The 25476-nt window shown below is 44.8% G+C and overlaps 1 protein-coding gene across 6 annotated transcripts in view; it reads right to left on the reverse strand.

Moving 5' to 3' along the window:
- Nucleotides 1-25476, reverse strand: part of LOC119169109 (zinc finger protein 800) — a 93595-nt gene that overhangs the window by 15783 nt on the left and 52336 nt on the right. For 2 of the 6 annotated variants that reach the window (XM_075886411.1, XM_075886412.1), the window contains exons 3-6: nt 13434-13535; nt 4177-4270; nt 4001-4096; nt 2415-3906 (exon numbers count right to left, since the gene is read on the reverse strand). The exons of 1 other annotated variant lie outside the window; for it this stretch is intronic. In XM_075886411.1, coding sequence (XP_075742526.1) covers nt 2415-2660 — 246 coding nt within the window. In that variant the 5' untranslated portion in view covers nt 2661-3906; nt 4001-4096; nt 4177-4270; nt 13434-13535. The remainder of the gene's footprint in view (nt 1-2414; nt 3907-4000; nt 4097-4176; nt 4271-13433; nt 13536-25476) is intronic. 3 more of the 6 variants (XM_037420212.2, XM_075886414.1, XM_037420213.2) reach the window with 3 other exon arrangements.

Genomic DNA, 25476 nt, shown 5'->3' on the forward strand with positions numbered 1-25476 from the left:
AAAATACACATTCATCGGCGTAGAGACGAGCTTTGGATCTAATATTACTGGGAAGGTCATTTACAACAAAAATTAAATATAACAGGGGACTCGAAACAGAGCTCTATGGGACACCAGATGTAACTTTTGCTGCTCAGGACAGCTAGGAATTAAATGAAAAGAATATAGAGGGCAAGTTTAGAAAGCCTGCTATCCAGTCGACCAATTGCAGATTACTTAAAATTACCTACAAGCTTGCTGTGAATATCAGTGTAAAAAGCCTTTGATATGGTGATAATGATATATGAGGTGTAACGTTCCAACCCAAGATCACCGTATGATTATGAGAGACGCAATAGAGAGGGCTCCAGAAATTGCTGCCACCTGGGGTTCTTTAATGCGCACCCTAATCTGAGCACACGGGCCTAGCGTAAGAAGCTTTTGGAGAATCTATAAATATGAAGCATTGATTAAATTACCGATGCCTAAATTATTCATAATATCATACGAAAATTCCACTAGTTGTGTTATTGGGCTGAATCCATGTTGTGTGCTGGACAAAAGGTAATTCGATTAAAGAAACTTGGTGGTGTGCTCATGAATGATGTGTTTGAGCAGCTTTCCAAAATTAGAAGTGATATGGATCTATGATTGAAGAGGAGCTGTCTGTTTTACTACTTATGCAGAGGCAGGACCTTGGCTAGCTTCCATGACTCGGGAATTGTATTTGAAAACAAAGATTTGTTAAAAACGAGGGTCAAACAACGCGAGTACCAGAGAGCGTATTGCATCATAAAGCTATGTGGAATATTATATGGGTCAGTGCACTTCTTTGCATCTAACTTAAGAATCAAGGATACAATATGTGTTATTTACCGGATCGTCAATGTACAGCTCTGCGCTAGAGCAAAGGGAGAGCATTACTGTCGTGTGTGAACAGTGACTGAAATAGATACTAAGATCATTGAGGTGAGCTCGTTTGTACGGATTCATTAGAAACACAGCACTCAAGAAACACGAGACAGCACAAATCCTTGTTCTTAAATACTGAGTGCTTTAACAATCTTGAAATTTCAAGCAGCCATGCTATCTATAACAAAAGAAAGTGAATCTGTTCAAGTGCGGTTGATAGAAGACCAGAATTTGTGAGGGTTAGATGTCAGTAAAGCAGGAAGTTGAACTTCGCAATAAAAATTGCTAGCACATTTCACTTTTTTATGCAGATATATTACAACAGTGTTAAGGCGACCGAGAACATATGAATCACCTGTGTTTTTCAAATGGCGCAGACAACGAATGCCACATGAAATCAGCAGCAAGCTATCATTCATCCATGGAATCTGCAGATCTCCTTTTTTTTTTTAAGAGGAACAAATTGATCAATGCATAACTTCACCACGTACTCAAATGTGCTGACTTATGTTTCAATGAAACCGTGACTACTAAGAGCTTTAAATCAACCAAAATTTAAAGCAACAATATTTATTTCTTTATTTATTTAGTGATACTGTCAACCCACACTGGTTCATTACAGGAGCAAAGAACAAAAAGAAAGCAACAAGGGTGCTATGTTCCACGAAATGACATACTTTACATGTGAAACATTGGAGGTGCAAGCTTTAATATTAGATTCGAACTTATTAAAGCAGATAAAGTGTACTAACACCGGCATACATAATACAAAAAAGCGCCTTTCACAAGAAAAAAAAAATAGATGAAACAGTGTTTCATAGCAAGATAATGTAATGAGTTCAAAGATAATGTAATGACTGCAAAGTAAGCAGGCCGACAAGTCACGGCAACACAAAACAATGACTTAAATAAATCAGTTAAATATTTCCATGAATTCACCCAATGATGATGCCTACACTACAGCATCGTGCAGTCCATTCCATTCTTTGATAACTCTTGGGAAAAAACTAAATTTAAAACTATCGATAGAGGCACAAGGTGGAGGAATGTGTGCCTGTGATTCATGTAGATGTCACTTTGGATGATAAAGTAGTCATTCTTGTTTATGGTGATGAGATTGTGAATGATAAGGGAAAGAAGTTTTAGTCTTTCAAGGGAGGTCCTAGACTCTAATGAGTGCACATTGGCAATTTTGTTGAGTTCTTGTTGCAGCTGAGAGGAGGAGAAAAACCTGAGACAACGTCGTGCAGGCGGCCGACGGGGCCGTGTCGAATCTCACGACTTTAATACCCTCGAGTCAAAGCTCAGCAGCGGCGGCTGCCAGCATCCGACAAGCCAGGCGCATGTACCCGTTCTGTCCTCGCGCCGCTCGAGCTAGAATCAGCTGCGCGAAAGGCGCGGTACGGTGGTCAAGAGAATGATGCTGACATTGGCGCAATACAGAGCTCCCCCCCCCCCCCCCTAGTGCTTTGCACGACTTCAAACGCTTAAGCAAAAGAACGAGATGGAAAGAGACTATATACATGAATAATCCCTAAAGTCTCCATTTGGGAAGTCCAGGTTGTCAAGGTGGATAGGCCATCGGGAAGTCTCCGGTGGGCGACTCTTGCAGTTGCGCAGCGGACGAAGAAACAAACAACGGGCCGTTGTGGTCGATGACAAGCAGGTCCCACGATGACTTGGTGGGTGCATTTGTGAGCGCGCCAGGTAGCACGAGCAGACGCGTCTGGGAAATGTGCTCGTAAGAGTGCCGACTTGACTGCTAACATTGGCAGTGGGTCATTGGTGCTCGTGCTGACGTCGGTGTCTACACAACACAGACCTCAAGGTTGTGCCGCGTTCAGCATGCTGGCACGGATACACGTGCTTGCGGTCACGGGAACGTGTCCGAATAACGGCGCCACCTGCACTGCGAGTAGTCGGGTGCCCAGCAAGTGGTTGGCCATAGCGTCCAGGAGACCTAGTAGGCACTTGTGCCGTCTTGAGGGCCACGACTGCAGCATATGGATTCGTAGCAGGGGGGCTCAAAAAGGGCCACAATGTTATTATGCGGAGCACGTTGACTTCGTCGACGAAGTCTCATGAGTGGTAGACTACAGGATGCATGGGCATCATCACTGTTGTGACCAGCGAGCCTGCGTTGTGGACACTCGTTTGATGGCTGCCGTCTGGCGTCAGAGGCTGCAGGGGATGGTGGTTGTGGATCCCAGTCAGCGTGGGCTCTGCCAGAGGACGGGCCTAGATGCTGGTGCTCGTGGAATGACCTGCGGTAGTCTTAGCCTGAGGGTTGGCGTGCAGGTCTGCATAATCATTGGCCGCCTTCATGGCAGGCGTGTCATGTCTGGTGTACCCTGCCGTAAGCATACCAGGCACCTCGTTCTCCAGCGTGTTAGTCATAGTTGCAGCGTCTCTGAAGTTCAGACATAGTTAAAGGGGACTTGAACTTCCGCTGCAGAAGACTGAGAGGGCGAGGCTGGTCGCTGCTTACAAATCGGACAGAGCGTCGAGTTTTATAAAAGGTCGGGTCAGTCGATGACTGGTCGGGTGAAAACAGTGTCTGTCTGTGGAAGGCTCCAGGGCGTGCGGCAAGGTTGCCGTCATGAAGCCTAATGCGTCAGAGGTGTTGTGGGCCGTGGAGGTTGGCCAAGACGAGTGGGTGGCGAGCATGCCTACAGTTATCTTCAGCCGAGGACGATGAAAAAACGCACCTCGTGGTCGACTGGTCTCATGCCGCACGAATGTCCTGAACCTTGTCAGATAGGCAGTCGAACGCGAGACTCTCGTCACTAGTGGCCGGACGAGAGGTTATAGGAGACATAGCCAGAGAAGCAAAGTCCTGGTCGAGACACAGATGATGGCCAGTTGATGCCGCTTGCTGCAACTCATGGTAAACCAGGAAGTCAAGGGTCAACAGAAGCGGGCGGTAGATAAGACCGTAGGAGGCCAGCACCACAGAGCAGAGGTCATCGTACGGCTGCGGGCTGGAGCTTGAAATGTCAGCGAGATGACACAGTTCTACAGGAAGGGCGTCAAGAAGAATGGTGTGCATCAGCGGCTGGTCTGTCACGCTATTCACCGCAAGAACGGCGTCGAGCTGCGTAAACCATACCTTGGGGTAGGTCGATTGAAACGGCGGCACTGGTGGGCAGAGTTGCGGGAACATGGCACCAATTGCTCGCCCAAGCGTGCGTTCTCTGGGTCACCACTGTTGCGGGCGAGAAAAGGAGAAAGAGGTGAGACGACGTCGTGTAGGCGGCCGGCGGGGCCATCTTGCTACATTATTACCCGCAGGTCAAAGCTCAGCTGCGGCAGCTGCCAGCGTCCGACACGCCAGGTACGTGTACCCGTTCTGTCCTCGCACCGCTTGAGGTAGAATCAGCTGCGCGAAATGTGCAGCGCAGTGGTCAAGAGAATTATGATGATGATGACGCACCACATTCTAAAGGGCAGTCATGTCCTCGATACTTACTATAAAAAAAAAACCTTAGCACGAGATGAAGATAAAATACAAGTTTACGTTTGTTTGTTTCCGTGTAAGGGTCCCATATTATTCTGGCATGCTCTAAAATAGGCCTGACTAATGTTCTATTTGTGTGCCAGACTTCTCACTTCAAGAGGTGCACTGTAAATGCGTCTTCTTAATGGCCCAAGAAGATTCTTTGCCTCAGAATACACGTCAACAATATGAGTATTCTAACTGAAGTCAGATGTTATTGTGACACCAAGGTATTTACACTCTTGTTAAGACTGTGATAAAATATGTATGAAGCATGGTTTTCTTTTTTTCTCGAAACCGACATGACGGCAGTTTTCTTCTTGTTTAATACCATCTGTTAAGTGTCATACCAAGTTTTAATCTTTTGCAAGTTTGGTTTAGGCAGAGTCTGGTTATGGGGATCCTCTACTTTATTACAAAGGACACAATCGTCTGTGATATATTGATACTGTGATATCACTGGGCCTTTCATTATTAAAAATTAAAAAAAGACAGAGGCCGAAAACACTGGCTTGAGATACTCCGGAAAGCAGTGATAGTAAAATCGGTGACAGGGGCATCGTCTGCACGAACAAAGTCATGAAACCGTAAATATTGGCTGCTGTTCTTTGGGAGCCAGCTGTGGTTTGTTTCTATCTACAGGGATCGCTGAACGCCAATATGAAATGTTTCCACTAGATGCAAAATGCATGCATTTCTTCAAGCCTTCACAATGTAAAACGAATTTATTAAAAACAGTTTCAATGAACTCATCTTCAACATCAGATGTTTTAAAGGCTCTTGGCAATTAGCGTTTGCTCAGTTCAGAAACATTTACAAGAAAAAACATTGTATTTACATGAAATGCAACTGTTTCCACGGCAACTGAGTCTGCATTAACACGGAAACGGCCACAATTTCCCACTTTTATGTGATGAGCTCACTATAGTGTCCACTGTGCTTTCGTGTTGAAGCTCCCTAGTATGACTGGTCATCACAATAATAAATATAACAAGATGGCTAAACGGGTAAAGAAAGCCTCTTTTGTAGCACACATGTGTGTACAAGCTGCTGTGCGGTGATAATCACGTTTGTTTTTGGGCGATCGCACGTAACATGAAGTGAGATGTACACTGTGGTGCACTGTTGACCATCGTGCACGATGGTCATGTTCATTTACTTCGGTTTGTCTTTTTTTTTTAAGGCAAAAGCCTTAAATTCCTCGTCAAACAGTGAAATTAACCGCCGGCATCCCGTACCGTCAACACGAGTGACACAAAAAATTGTCACGTGATGGCATCCCCATGACATCACCGAATTATTTTTATTCATTTATTTATTTATTGAATACTGCAGACCAAGAACTGGTCCTAGCAGGACAGGTACAAGAGGCAGGATATAAATAGAAAAACTCATGAGATAACATAAGAATATATGACGATAAATAGAATCGAAAACTCGTACTAACAGAATGCATAAAAGTTAACATGGCAAAATATTACATAAAAAGAAACAGAACACAAATTGACAGCGCTTATTTTAGCTCTAAACAACAAAAAGTTGGCCGAGATCAGTCAGGCAGTTCCACTCTGACACAGTACGTGGAAAAAAAGAAAATTTAAATGCGTTGGTTTTGGCAAAATACAGGGTTAAAGAATGGGTGTGATGATGACATGTATGCCTAGTGGACAGAGGAGATACATATGCACTCGGATCAAGGGCTAACTTGTGATTACTTAGCAGATATAGGAAGTTAAGGCGGTTCCTTTTTCGTCATAATGAAAGTGTTTCAATGTTGTTAGCAATGATGAGTTCAGTCAGAAAGTCCGTAAGTTTGAACTTAGAATAAACAAACCTAACAGCCTTCCTTTGTACTGCTTTAGTAAAAGGGTCCCATACAACACAAGGGTATTCTAGTTTTGTTCTTATGTACGTATAATAAATAAGTAGTTTTATGTTAGAAGGAGAATTTTTAAGTTTATGTTGTAGAAAACACAGCTTACGGAATGCAGAAGAACATACGTTGTCTATGTGAGTATTCCAAGACAGGTCATTAGTTATTGTCATGCCTAGATATTTGTAGTTTTTTATCTGTTGTAGTAAGGATGAGCTGAGATTATACGTAAAATAAAGGGGTGTTTTTGAACGAGTCATGCAAAGATAAACAGGTTTTTGTGCGTTCAGTACCATATCATTGTCACTACACCAGACTAGTATCTTATTAAGACATACGATCAGGTTCTCTTGATCATTAGAACAAGTAATTTCACGAGAGAGCACACAATCAGCTGCAAATAATCTGATTTGAGTTCCTGGTAGTACTGTGTTTACAATGTCGTTTACATAAATTAAAAATAACAGCAGGCTCAGGACACTACCCTGTGGCACGCCTGATGTAACAGGAAGAGAGCTCGAATCGATCCCATCTATTGAAACAAACTGCGAAGGTTCTGACAAATAGTGTTGTACCCAGGAAATAAACATGGCGGGTAGATTTTCTTTATGTTTTATAATTAATTTATGATGAACAACTCTGTCGAATGCCTTGCTAAAGTCAAGGAAAATGACGTCCATTAAACCATTTTTATCCAGAGTTTCTGCAAATGAATGAACCACTGAGACTAACTGAGCTACCGTTGAATAAATTTTTCTAAAGCCATGCTGAAAATTTGTCAGCCCAGAGTTTTGCTCGAGAAATTCCACAATGCGCTTAGATAATACATGTTAGAGCATTTTAAAAATTAGTGATGTTAATGAGATGGGACGGTAGTTTTCTACAAGTGAATGGTTGCTTTTCTAAAACACGGGAACAACACGAGCCCTCCTCCAATCGCTGGGTAGTTCTGCACTCAACAGTGAACACCGAAAGAGCACAACAACAAAAGTAGTCATACTTTCGGCATAACGGTGAAGAAAGACATTTGGAATAGTGTCTGGACCACAAGATTATTTAGTATTCAACTTCAAAATCATTTCAAGAAAACCAGAATAAGATATAAAGTCCACTTCATTAGACTGAAATACTCTTTGCTGAAGCGTATGAAGACTTGCCTCAGAAAACACGCTATGGAAAAATTTGTTAAAATGTTCCACAACAAGCTTCAGATCTGTAATTGTATTTCCATTAACTAATATATGTGATAACTGTTTCTTACTATCACTGAGGTTTGATGAAATTAGTGATGGCATCATGATGTCATTTAGTGTAATTTCGATAGATCAAGTCATTGCATGGCATGGTCACTTAGCACCGCCTCTGTGGGCCGATCACACAGGCTATGTGAAACCAGGAGAGGTGCAGAAACCTGGGGGCAGGATGCTACCAAATTAGAAATTAGGTACAGGAAGCTTTAGGGGGGGGGGGGGGGGGGGCAGTGGAGGATCAAGACACTGCATGAAGAAAAAGAACAAGGTATGGCTTTTGCCTTGGGGTCATTTTAGGCGAAAGCATAAGGGACTGCGAGAGATTTTTTATTCATGTGTATTTTACCTATATGATAAATTTTTCAAAATGTGTAGGTCCTACATCTGACATCGATATTGCTGATCACCACATTTTCATTACCTGATGGAGACACATCGTCAGACCACGCATCGTCGGAATCGTATGAACTTTCTGCGGAGAAACGCAAAACACTTCCTGATACTAGTTATGCTTGCACAGTGTGAGACGCATGGTTAAAAAGAGTCATTACCCTTTTTAGCCCTGGATTTTTTATTTTGGTCTGATACACTTTTTGTGCGCGTTTTTCTCATAGTTAAGACCTCAGAAGACCACAAACAAAAAATTGTGCCATTGGTACAAGCATTTTTGTTTTAATTAACGTGGCATCAAATTAGGTGATTAGGGCCCAGTGATTGGAAAATGAAAAAAAAAATGGCTTCTTTTTTTCTGCCAATCATTGGTGTACACGCAATGGAAACCCACGTCTTACTTTTCAGCCTAATACTCACTGAAGCAGCTTCGGTACGTCGTCCCGAAAATGGTGCTTACTCGCCTCTACTTACGCGCCTAGGCTTCACGGTAGACCACGGTCGCGCTTCTTCTTCTTTGTGGCTGCTGCCTCCACAAACTTGCCGCAATATTGGTGTAAATTGCAGTGGGAATCATGCCCCCAAGAATGGAGTATTCATTACATTTCCAAGATACTAGGGTAAATGTTGTGCGGTGGTGTCAATGGACACCGCCAGGGCCGAAAGGGTTAAGTTAATAGAAAAGGTCAAGAACTTAGCAGTATGGTTTGTTCTCTATAATTATGAGTGGAAATTGAACATACTCTTCGCAAAGGCTGAGGAAAAAGCGAAGATTAAAAATTTGTTTTGTGTTGTGTTGAGTTTTGTGATGCAAAAGAAACTATGGCCATATTGCATCAAAGGCAAGACATTTTTTGTGTACAAATGAAATATTGAAAACAGGTCCTAATATTTTGGGTAATAAGCGTCAGAGTAGCTTCAGTACATTTATAGCTTTTAGTAATCTGGTGAGATTTTTCAGCTCTATTGTAGGGTTTTCGCCCATAAAAAAAGCTGGATGAAATGGTGTTTGTTGATGGTATAGGAGTCAAAAAAATAAGTTTCCGTTCCCGCTCTAGTTTTTTACAAGAGATCAAAAGATGGTTTACTGTCAAGATTTCTTCACACCTCTGACAAGTTGGTTGTTGCTCCTTGCGCAAAAGGTAACTATGGTTCAAGTGTGTATGCTCAATTCCTACCTAGTCTGTACAGAACTACTTCTATGAAGCGTTCCTGGTGTCTGCCTGGCTTCCATTTTCCGATCATTGGTTTAATAACACGGAGTTTGTTAGATTTTTATCCCACTTTAGTAGCCATTGCTTGTTGAGTGATCGCCTAAACGTTCCTACACAGTCGGTGGAAGGTACTTCTATGTTTTTTTATGGGCAATTTTGTTGCCATGTTTGCACTGTTATCTGCTCTATCATTTCCTTTTATACCGACATGACTTGGGATTCAGCAAAATTTTAGAACTTTCCCGGTTTCGTTTGCCTCTGCGACGAGTCTCAATATATCTCCTACAATAGGGAGTTGGTTTTTTTCGGACGCGATTGATTGGAGTGCGCTCAGAGAATCACTACATATAACTGTATTGTGGCTGTTGTAGTTTATTGCTTTTCTTACAGCTGTGTATATCGTGAAGAGTTTAGCAGTAAAAATCGAAGCATGATTCGGTAAGTGTATTCTCTCTTCCTACTTCACTCCGATAACTCTACAGCCGATTTGTTTACGCATTTTAGATCCGCCGGTGTAAAATTCTATGAAGCCTTGGTTTGGTAAGTTTCCTGCATAGAATAGAACTGCTGTATGAAGCGTTCCTTTGGCATTTCTCTGTTCAGTTTTCAGTTTTGTAAGCCTAAAGTCGCAGATGGCATGAAAACTTTTCCATTGCAGAATAGCTTGTGGTTTTTTTCATACATACAGATATTTTTCTGGAATATTTAATTTTTGACAAACCTCTTCTAATCTGAGGCAGAGCGGTTTTACAGCGGAAGGTTTATTAGTATATAGCAGTTTTTCTCTGCACTGTGGAACAATGCTAAAACATGGATGTGTGGGTAATGAGCGAACTTTTAGGGCATGTGTTGCTAAAAGTAAAGAACGTCTGGTGTCTAGGCATGGTTCGTTAGCTTCTACATGTAGGCTTTCTAATGGGGATGTTCTGTATGCTCCCGTGGCTAGTCATAGAGCATGGTTATGAATGGGATCTAGTTTTCAAAGGTATGACGGTCTCGCTGATCCATATACAGTACAACCGTAATCAAGGATGCTGGGTACCAATGATCGATACAGATGAAGGATGCATGCTCTATCGAAACCCCAGCTTTTTCTAGATAGCATCTTTAGAATGTTAAGAGATTTATTTGCTTTTGTCTTCAGAGCATTTACACGAGGTATAAAACTTAGTGATTTATCAAATAAAACATCGAGAAACTTGTGTTCTTTTTCTTATGGGCAGATTCTGTTTGTTAAGCCGCAAATCAGGGTCAGGTTGAAGTCCTCTTTTGCGCGAAAACAGCACAGTCACCGTTTGTGTCGTTTGAAAACCTGAAGCCATTTTTATCTGCCCACTCAGATAGTTTATTTATACCTTGTTGTATCTGTGTTTCACAGGTGTGAATTTTGGAAGAGCGACATGCAATTTGTAGGTCATCTACATATACGAAATGCTCTACAGTACGGGGTGTTTCTTTTGCAACAAAATTAATTTTCACAATAAAAAGGGTTGTGCTTAAAATACGTGGTCGATCGGGCACGGCGGACCATCAGCAAACATGTGGCTTAAACCGTTCTGCTACCTCGTTCGTGCAGGTGCTTGTTCATGGTCTCTCCGGATCAACGATACCGCAACAGCCGAAGCCAAAAGCAATCGACCAGCCATATCTGCTCGACTTCAACAAGTGTACATGGGCCCCAACTACGTCACTGATGCCGCGTCATTGCTGGTTCAACGCCTCATCTTTGCCATTTTGGGATGCACCATGACTGGTGCCACTTATGGTCTACTTGACGTCGATGCATCGGTTAAAAAGACACCACCACCAAACCTACGCCTTTTGGGGGCACGGCGAACCATCAGCAAACATGTGGCTTAAACCGTTCTGCTATCTTGTGCAGGTTAGTAACTGTTATAGCACGATTAGGCGTGATTGCCGCGGTCTTTTGGTCTTGCCGTGCCCCGAATGCTGTACTTCTGTTATGATGTTTATTGTGCGTGTTTATTGTTACTGGGCGGTGACGTCGAGTTAAATCCCGGTCCCACTAACAATGGTGGCGCTTCTATCGAGTCCATGTTAAAGGAGCTGATGTCTGGCCAAAAAAAGTTGACAGCAGATGTGGCTGCACTCAGAGAACAGCAGAGTAACATGAAAAAAGTTATCGATAGTTCGAGAGATCGACTAATTGAACTAGAAAGACGAGCCTTGCGTGTCGATGACCTTGAACATACTGTAAAACCACCAGAATATACATATTTTGTCCATTTCTAAGTTTCAATAATGTACAATTTACATAAGAAAGGCGATTACAATTCACTGGACAAGAAAAACCGTTTGCAAGAAAGGGTGAAGTTACACATAGCTTTTATTTCTGGAGGCACAGCGCTCCAGGGTTTGAGCTCCGAATAATTCTAGCAGTCGTTCGCCACAAACAATTTTGCAGGGAGGAAGATTTAAACTTAAATGACTTGTTTGCCTGGTGTTTGCACGTGGGAAGTTGAATATGGTGTTGGGTAGTGGAAAGTTTGTGTGCAGTATTTTGTGAACTAAGCAAGCTACCTTACAATTTCTCAGCACCGTAAATGAAAGCATATAATGATAATTGAGCTATGAACGGGAGAAAATGTTATTATTCTTAAACTACATTTTTGTAACTGCAGTATAGGTCTAAAATAACTTTTGTAAGTTAGGCCCCAAGCCTCACAGCAATAGCCAAGGTGTGAATGAAACAGGAAAAAGTATAAGCAATGGAGTAGATAACACGGAAAATATTGGCGGGAACGGACCAGTGCACAACAGCTAAAAGCTAGTTTACTACACACAGCATTGATCTAGCATCTTCAGTGCAAGTGTTAGTCAAAAAGAACTCTTAAATATTTGAATGTGTTGACCTTATTCACAGTTTGGTTGGCCAAAAAAATATTAAGGCTGCTCTAGTTTACTATTTTCCTGCATGGGTGAAATACGATGTACTGAGTTTTCGAAAACTTGTCGCTCCTGCTTGACCCAAAGCGTCCCCACGCAGAAGGCTTTGGGGTCCCAATTCTAAAACTCCCTAATACCGTCACGCAAAACTTTTGCTTTTTTAACTCCCTTGACTTTTTTCCCCCATGTAAGGAAGCCTCCGCCTTGAATTGATGCCAACTTTTGCGAGAAAAATAAAGTGGGTTCATTATGTTTGAATAATGTGAGCCGATGTCCGTTAAAAAGCGCATACCTGCTAACCTAGAGACTTCTGATATTAGGAGACTTGCATAAGGAGGGGGAGGGGGATAGAATAAAAAACTTTTTGCACGACACCTGTGATTGGCGAACAAAATTGTCCTTATCTTTATTAGTCACTTCAAACGAGCCCAGCAATATTTTTTAAACATCCTTAAGATTCACTGCAAATTAGCAGTTAAGGCTCTTCTGGACATGTGTGACAAATACGGCACAGCACGACCCACGGTACTTGTGTTTTCATTTCATGAACACCTAAAAATGGCTCGCTTTAGTTTCGGTAAAAAAAGAATAGCTATTTTCATGATCGTGAATGCATCCTGAATTACTTTATAGAGATACTTCCAGTTCGTTTAACAACTGACAAATTTATGTCACTTCAAAAACACCCAACTAAGCCCTCTTATTATTTCCTGCCTTGACAATTGGTCGTCCGCTTATTTTATTGCTTTCCATGCTCATGAAAGACAGTGTGCACTTAGTTAAGCTCATGCTATTTTCAACTCTACAGAACAGAATGAAAACAAGCAAATGCTGAAGCTAGGAGAGGAATAAGGTACGTTAAAACAAAAAAGCAAGTTGTCTTTTCGTCCATGTAATTTCCCATCTTTATAACAATTACAATGCCCTTAAAATAGCACAATTAACCTCCCTTATACCTCCATTATCCGGTGGTCTTTATTAAGGTTTTGTCGAACAAAGAAATGAGCGATTCTCTTCTTTTGTTTTACAGACACGAGTGGGTTTTGCACTGAGCACACTACGACAGTGCTTATGGCTTCATACTTTCAATGTCAAATTCGCCGGCACACTGGGCAGTGCATGCTTTCTCTTTTACTTGACTCCCAAGCTAGAAAGCTTGGCAGACACATTACTTCGTGCTCAGTTAGTGCTTCAAGATATGCCCTCCGGGTCTGACTATTACTTTTCTTTCGCTACCATGTCAGAAACAAACCAAATAATTTAAATGGTAATGATGATACAGATTAATAATTATTAATTGTGAAGAAAAGCTGAGTTGTAGCCCCCCACTTGTCATGATAAAAATTGCTTTCCCAGCTGGCTAGGAACTGGCCTGCCCGAAACAAAGCAAGAAAAATGAACTAAAATCTTACAGTGGCTCTGTTGTCCGAAGATGCCATCTTACTAAACGAAGAGTGTCATATGAGGTCCCTCTCCATACGACTGGTGGCAGACAGTCTTTGTGGTGCAGACATCTGAAACAAACAGCACCGCAAAGTCGGGATGATTTCTCGAAGACACAGCACCCTAAGAAGGGCCCGGACATAAGCTAGACCCCTTTCTTGAGCTTAGCAGAAATATTTTATGGGCACTGTGCGAAGGTGGATGACCAACAAATCTTGCGTAATACACGGCACAGAGGTGAAATTTCAGGAAAAGGTACAGCAGAACACAGAGTTTTCTCAAAAGGTACAAAATATTTGCACTCAGTTTTGTGTATTCTCTCTTATTAAAGTTCTCTATGGGAGCAGCACGCATCTTTTTGCCACAGCATGCATCGCATTGCTTGGTTTTTCCCCCATTTGGCTTTCTGTTGAGAGGTTGTTTAAAGAACATGAGTTTTCCACATTCTCACCATTTTAGTTGACCTGTGGTGTGTGTCCCAGTTTCGTCACATGACAACATCAGAGTGGAGCTGACCCCTCCATGCACACGATTCACTATGAAAGTAGAGCTATGTCACAACACACGTGGTCGCACACAGGCTATAACATTCCTTCTCCCTCTTTCCCTTGTTCAGGGCATCGAAGTCGTGCCATCAGCACCTTCTGCACAATAAGGCGTTGACCTCTTACCATATTGATATTGTCGCGTGTGAAAAAGAGAGACTTCGGGCAAGGAATACCGCATAGTCACAGAGACGCAGGTCAGTGACGAGACACAACCAAAACGCCTTACTGAGAGCACGCGCTGTCCCGAAATGACTTCCTCGTTTGTTTTTCCTGAATGCAGGCTCGTGCTCGCCACAGTTCATGGCAAGGTGGCATTATTGCCCTACTGAAAAAAAAGGCATCGTCCCGATGCTTGCGCAAATGGTAGCGCATAAGCGGAAGTAAACCAAACGTGCACACTGAAGAAGAAAGAAACAACAAAGAAACAAGGCCGAGGCACGGTCGCACTAACACATGAAGTACGGCTTGAGCCGTACAATGTGAACAATCTCTGGGTGGTGCTTTCAACGCTGGGGCGACATGGTTCCGTCTGGGACCACCTCATCGTTCACGTCACTCACGCGACACACTACTCTGTAGAGCCCAAAGTAGAGACTCAGGAGCTTTTCGGACAATCCTTGGCAGCGAACCGGAGTTCCCACCCAAACTAAATTTCCTGAGTGGTATTCGAATTGTCCATGGCGAAGATTGTAGCGGCGTACATCGGCAGTTTGTTGTTGCGTGATATGCAGGCGTGCCAACTGTCGAGCTTCTTTGGCGTACTGAGCAAGCTATTCAGCGTCAGGTGTGGGCGACCCGTCGTAATCCTGTGGCAAGATAGCGTCTAGCGTAATCTGCACCTGACGCCCGTAGATGAGACGGAACGGTGTGAATCGTGTCGTTTCTTGAATGGCAGTGTTGTACGAGAATGTTATGTATGGGAAGACCTGATTCCACTTCTTGTGCTGAACGTCCACATACATGGATAACATATCGGCGACGGTCTTGTTAGGTCGCTCAGTCAAGCCGTTAGTCTGCGAGTGATACGCCGTTGTCTTGATGATGTGTAGGGCTTAATGGCGCAAGAGCCAATTGGTGACCAAAAAGCGCCATTTCAGTGACTAAATATGTGGACAATGATATGGCGCGTGGCTGTATAAGGGCCTTAAAATTCCTCGCGCTAACGCGGGTAAAAACATAACTAATAAAATCATGGCAATGGTGTGATATGGATAGTAAAAATGGGTGACAAAAGGTTTCGATAATAAAAGCATGTGTAAAAATATTTGGCACTAGCACAAATGCCTCATCAGCGTCCTTGTGTCCAAGGGCCGAGAGGCAAGTGCTTCTCAATGTAGCCACTACAGCAGCAACCTCTCTTGAGAGGTCACGCTACGCAATGCCTGGGTATATTACATGGTAAAAACCGACATCTCTTAAAAAAGCTAGCAATGATTTATGGTAAAAAGTGGTTCCCTACCGACAAACATTGCGGGGTGTAATGGTATATGTTGTCGGTAGGGTAATGGAAAGTGTTGCCTTCTTAGAGTGTCTAATTGTTTACACTGGATTAAAACGTGAAGAACTGTTAATGCCTCACCACATCTGTCACACAGTGGTGGATCGCCACCGGACAAAATATATGAGTGTGTCGTGTATGTGTGTCTTATCCTGAGCCTTGTTAGTGTTACCTCTGTTAGACGTGATTTTGATACTGGTGGCCAATGGCCAAGGTGTGGCTTGATAACGTGTAGCTTGTTTTGTGTGTCAGTAGTCCCTGAGCTTTCGTTTGAGAGACGACTTAAGATCAGGGGGCGGGATCGATATGGGTGCAGTGGCACTGATTTCGTGGACGGATGCAGCAAGCTGATCAACCATCACGTTGCCTTGGATCTCACGGTGCCCTGGCGCCCAGCACACTACAACATGTTGTTTGAGTGTGTAGAGTGTGCATAAAATAGAGTAAAGTGAGGTGAGGACAGTGTTTTTGTTTTTGTTTTTTAAGATTGTGCAGAGCCGTAACCACACTGAGGGAGCCCGTATAAATTACTGCTTTTTGTATTTGTGATTGCTTGATGTGTTTAGCCACCACAAGTATCGTGCAAGCTTCCGCTGTGAAGATACTTGTGCCTGGATGTAGAGGGCCAGCATCCGAAAAGGATGGGCCGACAGCAGTGTAGGACACAGAGGAGTTAGATTTGGAGGCATCTGTAAAGAACTCAGAATGTGTGTATTTGTGTTGAAGTTCGAGGAAGTAGTTTCGGATATGGGCAATAGGTGCATGTTTTGTAACTTCTAGGAAAGACACATCGCAGTCTATAATATGCCACTGCCACGGTGGCGGGTATACTACAGGAGCTATTAAACTGTGTTCAAGTGACACTCCAGTTTCCTCAGCTAGACCCTTCAGGCGAACTGAGAAGGGCTGCCTCATCGAAGGTCTGTTTTGAAATAGAGTAGAGCTCGACAAATCATTAATAGTGGAGTATGAGGGGTGCTTCTTGTCTGCTTTCACCTTAAAAAAATATACAAAGGATATGTAAGTTCTTTGTAGATGAAGCGACGATTCATTTGACTCAACGTAAAGGCTTTCTACAGGGCTGGTGCAAAAAGCACCCGTAGAAAGGCGGATGCCCAAATGGTGCACGGGATCCAACATCTTCAAAGCACTTTGAGTCGCAGACTGATAAACAACGGCCCCATAATCTAAGCGGGTGCGAATGAGGCTTCTATACAGGTTCATGAGACATTGCATGTCACTACCCCACGTAGTACGTGGCAACACTTTTATAACATCCATGGCTTTTAAACATTTTATTTTTAAATACTTGATGTGTGGTACGAAGGTCAACTTGTAGTCCAAGATTAAGCCTAAGAATTTATGCTCCGCATTGACAGACAGACGTTGACCGTTCAGTTGAATGTCAGGTTCTGAGTGCACGCCTCTCTTTCGGGAGAACAAGACACACGTGCTTTTTTCTGGGTTCAGCCGGAATCCGTTTTCCTCTGCCTATTTGGAGACCTTGTTTAAACCTAACTGAACCTGCCGCTCACACGTTGCTAGGTTGCATGACTTAAATCCAAGCTGGACGTCATGGACATATGTGGAATAGAACATGTTGCGGGGGATGAACAGGTGCAATGAATTAATTTTGGTAATAAAAAGTGTACAACTAAGTACACCACCTTGCGGTACTCCCGTTTCTTGCACAAATGTTTGGGAGAGAATACTGCCCACACGGACACAGAAATTCCGATTGGACAAGTAACTCTCGATTATGGAAAGCATTCTACCGCACACACCCAGGTGAGACAAGTCTCTTAATATGCCAAAACGCCACGTTGTGCCGTAAGCCTTCTCGATATCGAGAAACACTGAGAGGAAGTATTGTTTGTGGACGAAAGCATCTCGGATCTGCGCCTCTATACGCACCAGATGGTCGGTGGTGGATCTACCCTCTCGAAACCCACACTAGAACTGGTCAACCAGATTGTGTGTTTCAAGGAAATGTAAAAGTCAGCGGTTTATAATTTTATCAAAAAGTTTACAAAGGCAGCTGGTTAGTACAATGGGCCTATAACTTGAAACTGAGGAAGGGTCCTTGCCCTGTTTGAAAATAGGGATAACAATAGCCTCCTTCCAGGAAGCAGGGATGGTGCCAGAAAGCCAGATAGCATTGTATAGAGAGAGTAAAGTTTTTCGCGTTTTGAGCACCAGGTTTTTCAACATTTCATACGTGACATGGTCATAGCCTGGGGCAGAATTACTGCAAGAGTTTAGTGATGTTTGTAGCTCAGCTAAGTTGAAAGGTTGGTTGTATGCCTCGTGATTTGTGCACTTGTATTCTAGTTTCTGCTTTTCTATCCTTGCTTTATATCTTTGGAAAGCTTCAGTATAGTGTGACGAGCTAGACACTTGCTCGTAGTGTGCACTGAGGAAGTTCGCCTGATCTTCCAGGCTGTCACCCTGTGTGTTTACGAGTGGGAGCGAGTGTACTTGTCTTCCTGCTATTCTACGAACCATGTTCCAGACTTTAGCCTCTTGTGTATATGAATTTATCCCTGATAAAAACTTGAGCCAGCTTTCTCTTCTGGCCTGCCGACGCGTTCTCCTGCCTCAAGATTTTATTTTCTTAAAGCTTTCAAGGTTTTCCGCTGTTGGCAAGTTCCCCAGCAACCTCCATGCCCTGTTCTCTTCCTTTCGCGCATTTTGACACTCAGTGTTCCACCACGGGACGTGTAGTTTGCCGGGCAGTCCAAATGTTTGTGGAATGCACTTGGCTGCTGCATCAGTAAGAAAAGCCGTGAAGTACTGCACAGCTTCATCTATGCCTAATCCGCATATGTCAGTCCAACTTAAGTGAGTAATCTTTTGAAGTTGTTCCCAGTCGGCTTTGTTTACCAGCCATTTGGGAATATGTGGAGGACATTCATATATTAGTGGTGTACTCAAAACTAAAGGAAAATGGTCCCTTCCGTATGGATTATTTATGACTTTCCATTGAAGTAATGGTACAAGTGAAAGAAATGCGATACTGAGGTCTATGGAAGAGTAAGTTTTGTTGGCAAGGTTATAGTATGTTGCCTCTTTCCTATTCAACAGACAAGCACCTGATGAAATGAGGAATTGTTCAATGAGACGACCTCGTGCATCACAGCAAGACCATTATGTGCGTTCAGGTCCCCAAGGACCAGATAAGATTCAGGTAGTTCGTCTATTGAAGACTGGAATTGAAGTTTTAGATGCGGAGCATCTTATACTCGCGCCTTGTAGTGCGCCGTCCGCACCGCTTCTCAAACATTCGACAGCTGACGCGCGCGCATGCGCCGTCGCGCCGTCGCCCACTCTTCCACCATCTGTGCATCCCTTCCTCCTCTACACACCGCGCGTGCTTCACTCCTCCACCATCTGTGCACCCTTTCTCCTCTACACACCGCGTTCGACATCTACAATTCTCCTGATTCTCCAGTGGACGCGCATGTGGCGTCGCGCTTCGAGAACATTCAACAGCTGACAGTGCATGCGCCGTCGAGCTGTATATATACTCAAGGTCGGCGCTCGCTCGCTCAGTTGCCGCTCGTCGGTTGGTTTGTACGGCGCGTCGACGTCCAAGGTCGCGGTGAAATGAATTCCAACGAATCCACAAACACAATGATCGACGTCCCTTCGACCAGCGCCGCCCTTTCGCATACGTGTGTACGTGTTCACTCATTTAACACCCCCTCCTACAACCACGTTAACCAATTTAGCCATCGACCCAAGTAAGTCGCAATTTAACACCCCATTTCACAACCACGTTAACCAATTTAGCCATCGACCCAAGTAAGTCGCACTTTAACACCCCGTTAACCAATTATATGGTCCGCATCCTCCTCAGTGTTCCCCCGAGGGAAGCTGCGGGCAATTTTTTTTCAAGACGGTGGTGCAAAGGTATGTACAAAGAGCAGACAGTGACAAGTTTCTTTAGAATAACTGCTCGGACAGCCACCGCCTCGAGGGAAGTTTGAAGAGGTAATTGTGTACATGCTATACCTTGACTAACTATAACCGCTACACCACCGGATGGTGGCATGGCATCATCTCTATCCTTTCGGAAGATTACATAGTTACATAAAAAGTTTGTATTTGTTCGTTTTAAGTGTGTCTCTTGTACACACAGCACTCTAGGATTGTGTTCATGGAGGAGTTCTTGTAAGTCATTGACGTTCCGAAGAAGGCCTCGGATGTTCCACTGTAATATTCCTGTCTGCATATTAAAAGAAGAGATGCTGCTGTGTGTGTAGAGACTATCCTGTGTTAGAGTGAGCTTGTTAATTCAGGTGGCAGGACGGTCGTCTGGCCCCGTTATTGGTTTTTTATTTTTCTTGGCGCGCTCCAAGGAGCTGCGCCGCTCTTTTGGTACCAAGGGTACCGTTGTATCCATTGCCTCCTCAGAGGCACTGAATGTCCGCACATGCGAGCTGGTGGTTCGGATTTTAGGCCTCGCCTGGTAAGGTGAGGCCTTGAGACCAGAGGACCCTGGAGTCTCCGGCCTCAATTTGCTTGGAGGCGGAGTAGACTGAACTACTGCCGCCTTGGGGGCAGGCGCCACAGCCGCTGGCTCGCTCTGCGCTGGCCAAAGGAGTGGCGAGAGATGGTGCGGCGTTGCCCCCTGACGCGCCGCATCAGTATATGTTGCACCGTAAAATGGCGACACTCTTGGTCTTGCTTCTTTGAATGTGATATTTTCTTTAATTTTCAATGTGATGATTTCTTTTTCTTTTTTCCAAAATGAACAAGATCGTGAGTATGCGGCATGATTTCCGCCACAGTTCACACAGTATGATGATTCTTCGCAGTTTTTAGAATTGTGGTCTGACACTCCACATTGTGCACAAGTTTGGTGACCACAACAGCTTTGTGAGTCGTGGCCATACCTCTGGCATTTAAAACAACGACGTGGGTTAGGTATGTATGGTCTGATCGACGTCTTCGTGTACCCTGTTTGTATACTTTCTGGCAAATTACTGGAAGCGAACGTGAGTATTAGGTGTTTTGTTGTCTCTTCTGATGATGATCCTTTGTACATTGGTCACATTCTGACTCTTCCACCCCTCCAGAAGTTCCTCTTCGATCAAGCCGAGCAAATCGGCATCAGATACCACTCCACGGGTTGTGTTCATAGATCTGTGTGGTGTTACAGTGATCGGAGTGTCACCAAAAGTTGAAAGATTCTGTAGCTTCTCAAACAGTTCTTTTTTTCGAACTTCAAGGAGGAGGTCTCCGCTGGCCATTTTGGTAACATTGTACCCGGCCCCAAGAGTTTCTGTGAGACATCTGGCTACTACAAAGGGGGAAACAGTTCTGGCTTCCTTGTCACTTATCTCACTATGTATAACATGAAAATGGGGAAAGTTTTCATTTGATCGATTGAAAAAGCCTAAGTCTTCGGTGCGTACGCGCTTTAAGGCAATACGATCACTTAACAAGGAAAACGCTCTATGCATGCCAGTTTAATTTTCTTCAGAAGCGTTGGCGGCCACCCACCACGGAGCCCAACGAGGGGACGCTACAAGTTTGCGGATGCTAAAACCTGCAGACGCCAGCCGTACAACGCTACTATAACCCAATGTACCTAGACCAAGGTAGGCTATATGCACAGGGTTAACCCTAGCCGCCAGGAAGTTTGGGAGTAAACAGAAGAGAGTAGAAGACAGGACAAATAAATAGTAAGAGATAAAGACGAAGATGTAGGGAGAGAGAGATAGGAAAAGGCGACTGCCGATTTCCCCTGGGTGGGTCAGTCCAGGAGTGCCGTCTACGTGAAGCCGTGGCCAAAGGGGTGTGTTGCCTCTGCCGGGGGGCCTTAAAGGTCCAATCACCCAGCGTCAGCTCAACCCCCAGAATCCCCTTTTCCCCGGACATGGCAAAGCCACGCACAGCTAGGCGTGGGAGGGAGTCAAAACTCCCCCATTAGCTCGGGTCCGTGGTGTCGCTACACACCAAACGCCTACTTGCGCAAGTGCCCCTGCGGGGCACGCCGTTGTCTTGCGATGGCTTGTCAAGCTTAGTTTGAATACATCGTCAATGAGCTGAGCCGTGAAAGCTGTTCCGCGATCAGTGATCATGCAAGATGGGGCGCCATGGCGAAATCTGATCGACGAAAAACGGCAACATCGGAAGCTGTACCTTATTGGAGGGCTCTTGTCTCGGCGTATCTCGTTAAATAACATGTCGTACAACTATCCCTTTGTTACCGGCAGATGACAGCGAAAATGGCCCCAGCAAATCCATTTCTATTTGATCCAACGGTGCCCATGGCGATGTGATTGGCTGCAGCAGGCCTCAGTGGCGGAGACTTGCAGCGTTGGCATTCACGGCAGCTTTTTACATATCGCTTGACACACGTAGCAAGTTTCAGAAAATAGTGCGCCTGTTGAACTCAAGCAAGAGTTCGTGAAGATCCTAGGTGATCGGATATGGGCTCGTCGTGGCAGGCCAGAAGAATGTCGTCTTGCATTTCAGAAGGGACCATTAGCAGGTAGGCTTTCCCATCGCCGTTCGAGTTTGTTGTGAACCAGACACCATCTTGTAGGCACAACCAAGAAAGATTGCAAAAAAGGTGTCGAGGTACTGGTGCGTTGTGTCCTTCTAGATTGTCGATAATTGCACGAACCTCGACATCATCGTGTTGTTGTGCGATCAAGTCTGTTGCAGTGAGGACTCTGAGACAGCCACTGTCATCATCATTGGCGGGATCACAAACTGGTGCACGGGACAAGCAATCAGCATATTTGTGCTTGCGGCCTGATTTATAGACGATGGTAAGGTCAAATTCTCGCAAACGAAGACTATCGCGCCATACGCCTAGACGAGTCTAATCAGCACAATGAATGACCAACCAGCACAATGAATTATGATCACTCACTACTTTGAAGTGACAACCATAGATGCAAGGCCTCAATTTCATGGTGGCCCACACTTCCGTTAGGCACTCCTTCTCCGAGGTGGAATAGATCATCTCGGCGCGAGACAAGGTATGGCTGGCGTAAGCTGTTATGCACTTGGTGTCTTCTTGATTTCGACAAGCACGGCGCTGAGACCTACATTGCTCGCGTCGGTATGAACTTCAGTGGCAGCATCCTCATCGAAGTGAGCAAGAACTCGAGGTGCCTACATACGCTCATGTAGATCAATGAAAGCCGCATTCTGTTCTTCATTCCAAGCTAAGGGTACGTCGTCACGTGTGAGAAGAGTCAGTGGCTCGGCAATTCTAGAAAAATTGGCGATGAAGCGACGATAACAGGCAAACAGGTGAGGAAGCGACGTACTGCTTTCTTGTCACAGGGAACGGAAAAGGAGGTTATGGTGGTTGTCTTGTCGGGGTCAGGTCGAACACCGTCTGTGGTTCACAACATGGCCCAGAAATTTCAATTCCTCATAGCCGAACTATAGTTTTTCTGGCTTCAGCGTGAGTTTCGCAGAGTGGAGCATTTCCAGAACACCCTGTAGATGCTTCAAGTGTTCCTCGAAGGTGACCGAAAACATGACATCATTGAGATAAACTTAGCAGGTGTTCCACTTCAGACTGGTAACAATGTCCATCATTCTTTGGAATGTCGCTGGTGCAGAACACAGGCCGGAGGGGAGCAGCTTGAATTCATACAGGCCATCCAGTGTAACAAAAGCAGTTTTTTCTGTGTCTCTTTCATCAACCTCAATCTGCTAGTATCCGCATTTCAAGTCTATGAATGAAAAATACCTTGCCCGCCGTAGTCTGTCTAGTGAGTCTATGGATGAAAAATACCTTGCCCGCCGTAGTCTGTCTAGTGAATCATCGATACGTGGCAGAGAATACTTTTTTTTTTAATCACGCCGTTTAGCCTTTCGTAGTACACGCAGAAACGCAACGTTCTGTCTTTTTTTCTTTACAAGAACGACTGGCGATGACCACGGACTATTACACGGCTGTATAACATCATCTTGAAGCTTTTCTTTGAGCATTGATCACGTCCCATTCTTCAGCCGAAACTCGGTAGCGTAGTTGCTTTATGGGCGAGACATTGGTGTGCGTAATAATCCGGTATTTCGTAACGGTCGTTTGACGCACCTTCGAGGATGAAGTGAAACACTTTCAGAATTCAAGCAACAGTTCTTGCAGCGCTGTGCGTTCTTGCTGCGTGAGACTCTAATTTATGTCCACCTTTGCAAGAGCCATAGAAACGCCTGTCGATGTCAATCGTAGCCCTCTGTTCATTGATGTGGTGGCAAAACATTCAGCAATGTCTACGGTGGGATAGGTGGAAGCGATAGCGGTGTGATGAAAAAGGCGTTGCTGCTCATTACTATATATTGTCACAAGCGGCGTGGCACGTCTGTCGTGAAGCATAATGAGACTGCGAGTCGCGCAGACACCTATGCTGAACAAAACTGTCAAGTTGCTTTTTGCAACTGCCTTACCGTCACGTAGCTCGTCACACATGACATCAACCAGGACGCTTGAACGCGGGGGCAACGTGATTATGTCAGCCTAAACACAAAACGTGCCGAGATGGCTGTCATCAGGTTTATCTGCTGCTTTGCCTATCGAGAACGTTAGGGTGCGCTGTCGGAGGTCAATTATAGCCTCGTATTCACATAAAAAGTCCATGCCCAGGATGAAGTCTCGGGAGCGTTCGAGAAGTATAGCAAGCTGCAGAGAAATTTGCGCCCGCGAATACAGACTCTAGTCGTGCACATGCTGAGAGGGGTGACGACGTACCCGCCGGCTATACAGATTTGTGTTCCGTACTGTGATGCAGGTTTACTGTTTAATAAATTGTTGCTCGGAGGCAAAGCCTCGGAGCTTAGAAGTGACGAAACCGTTTAAGGTGTGAAAAGAAAAGTAGAAACTTTAAGCCTAATTAAGAAAAAAAGAATGAAGTTGCAATGTACAGACGAGAAAACTAAAGTTTGTCCTGTAAGCTGTCCAGCTATAATGTTAATGAGAATCAACAGTCACCGGTGGCGTTGATGGTGGCGGTGGCTTGGTGGGTTGAGGCGGCGGACGCTGGCGATGTCTCAGCTGCTGGAGTCACGCGCTGACCAGCACGGCGACGCTTGGCAGAAGACGAGGTAGCTCTTGCCTTAGCAAGAACTGCGGCCGCTTGCCGATGCTGGCTCGTTTCGAGTAGCTGATCACCACGCGGAAGGTTCCACCTTCCCCGGGTGGTTCGGGATTGGAGTCGAAGCCCGGACACCTGGGATGTGACCTTGAACAGTCACGGCCGGAACGAACACCTGGGACGTAACCTTGAAGAGTCACGGCCGGAACTCTGGAAGGCCGCGTACCTCCGAGTACACCGTGGGCAGCTGGAGCGTCCTGGCCTTGCCTGACTTCACACGGTCAGGTCCGGAACCCGACACCGCAGTCAGGCGACACCCAGGATCTGCACTCCAGCCAGCTAGATCTCGTTTTGCCCTCGACTGGTCTTCTTCTTCTTCTCTCTCGTGCATTGGCAGTGCCACCTTTCGCGCAAACTTCCTCTCCCTTTTGGCGGGCCGCAGTTTCATGCGTGACGTTTCGCGCCAATGTCATCGTCTTTCCGCCGCTCAAAAGAGAAGCACCGCTGCCGTCGCCTCCGAGCACGTTGTACATAACAACACGGTGCCACCACGTCACTATACTACACCACAATAGGCCCCTTTTTTGGAGAGTTTTCCTGCACGAAAAACTGCTGCTCAGTTCTTAGATGAAGTAGCTCAAAACACACACACACACAGCAGGCCAAAAACCGAATATGTCCAGATGAATTATGTCGGCGGTTTACTGCATTGAGATGTAATGTCACCATGCTGAAATAGTTGCGCCAGTGTATATAGTCACTGAATTCGGCTCATGTAATCCGCCCCGACATTTTCAGACCCCTTAATGTGCTCTACATGGAATTCATATTCCTGCAAGGCCAAACTCCATCTCAAGACTCTGCTGTTGAGGTGTTTTGCCAGCGACAAATATTGCAAGGG

The sequence above is a fragment of the Rhipicephalus microplus genome, chromosome 2, assembly GCF_043290135.1.
Source record: "Rhipicephalus microplus isolate Deutch F79 chromosome 2, USDA_Rmic, whole genome shotgun sequence".
Classification (NCBI taxonomy): Eukaryota; Metazoa; Arthropoda; class Arachnida; order Ixodida; family Ixodidae; genus Rhipicephalus; species Rhipicephalus microplus.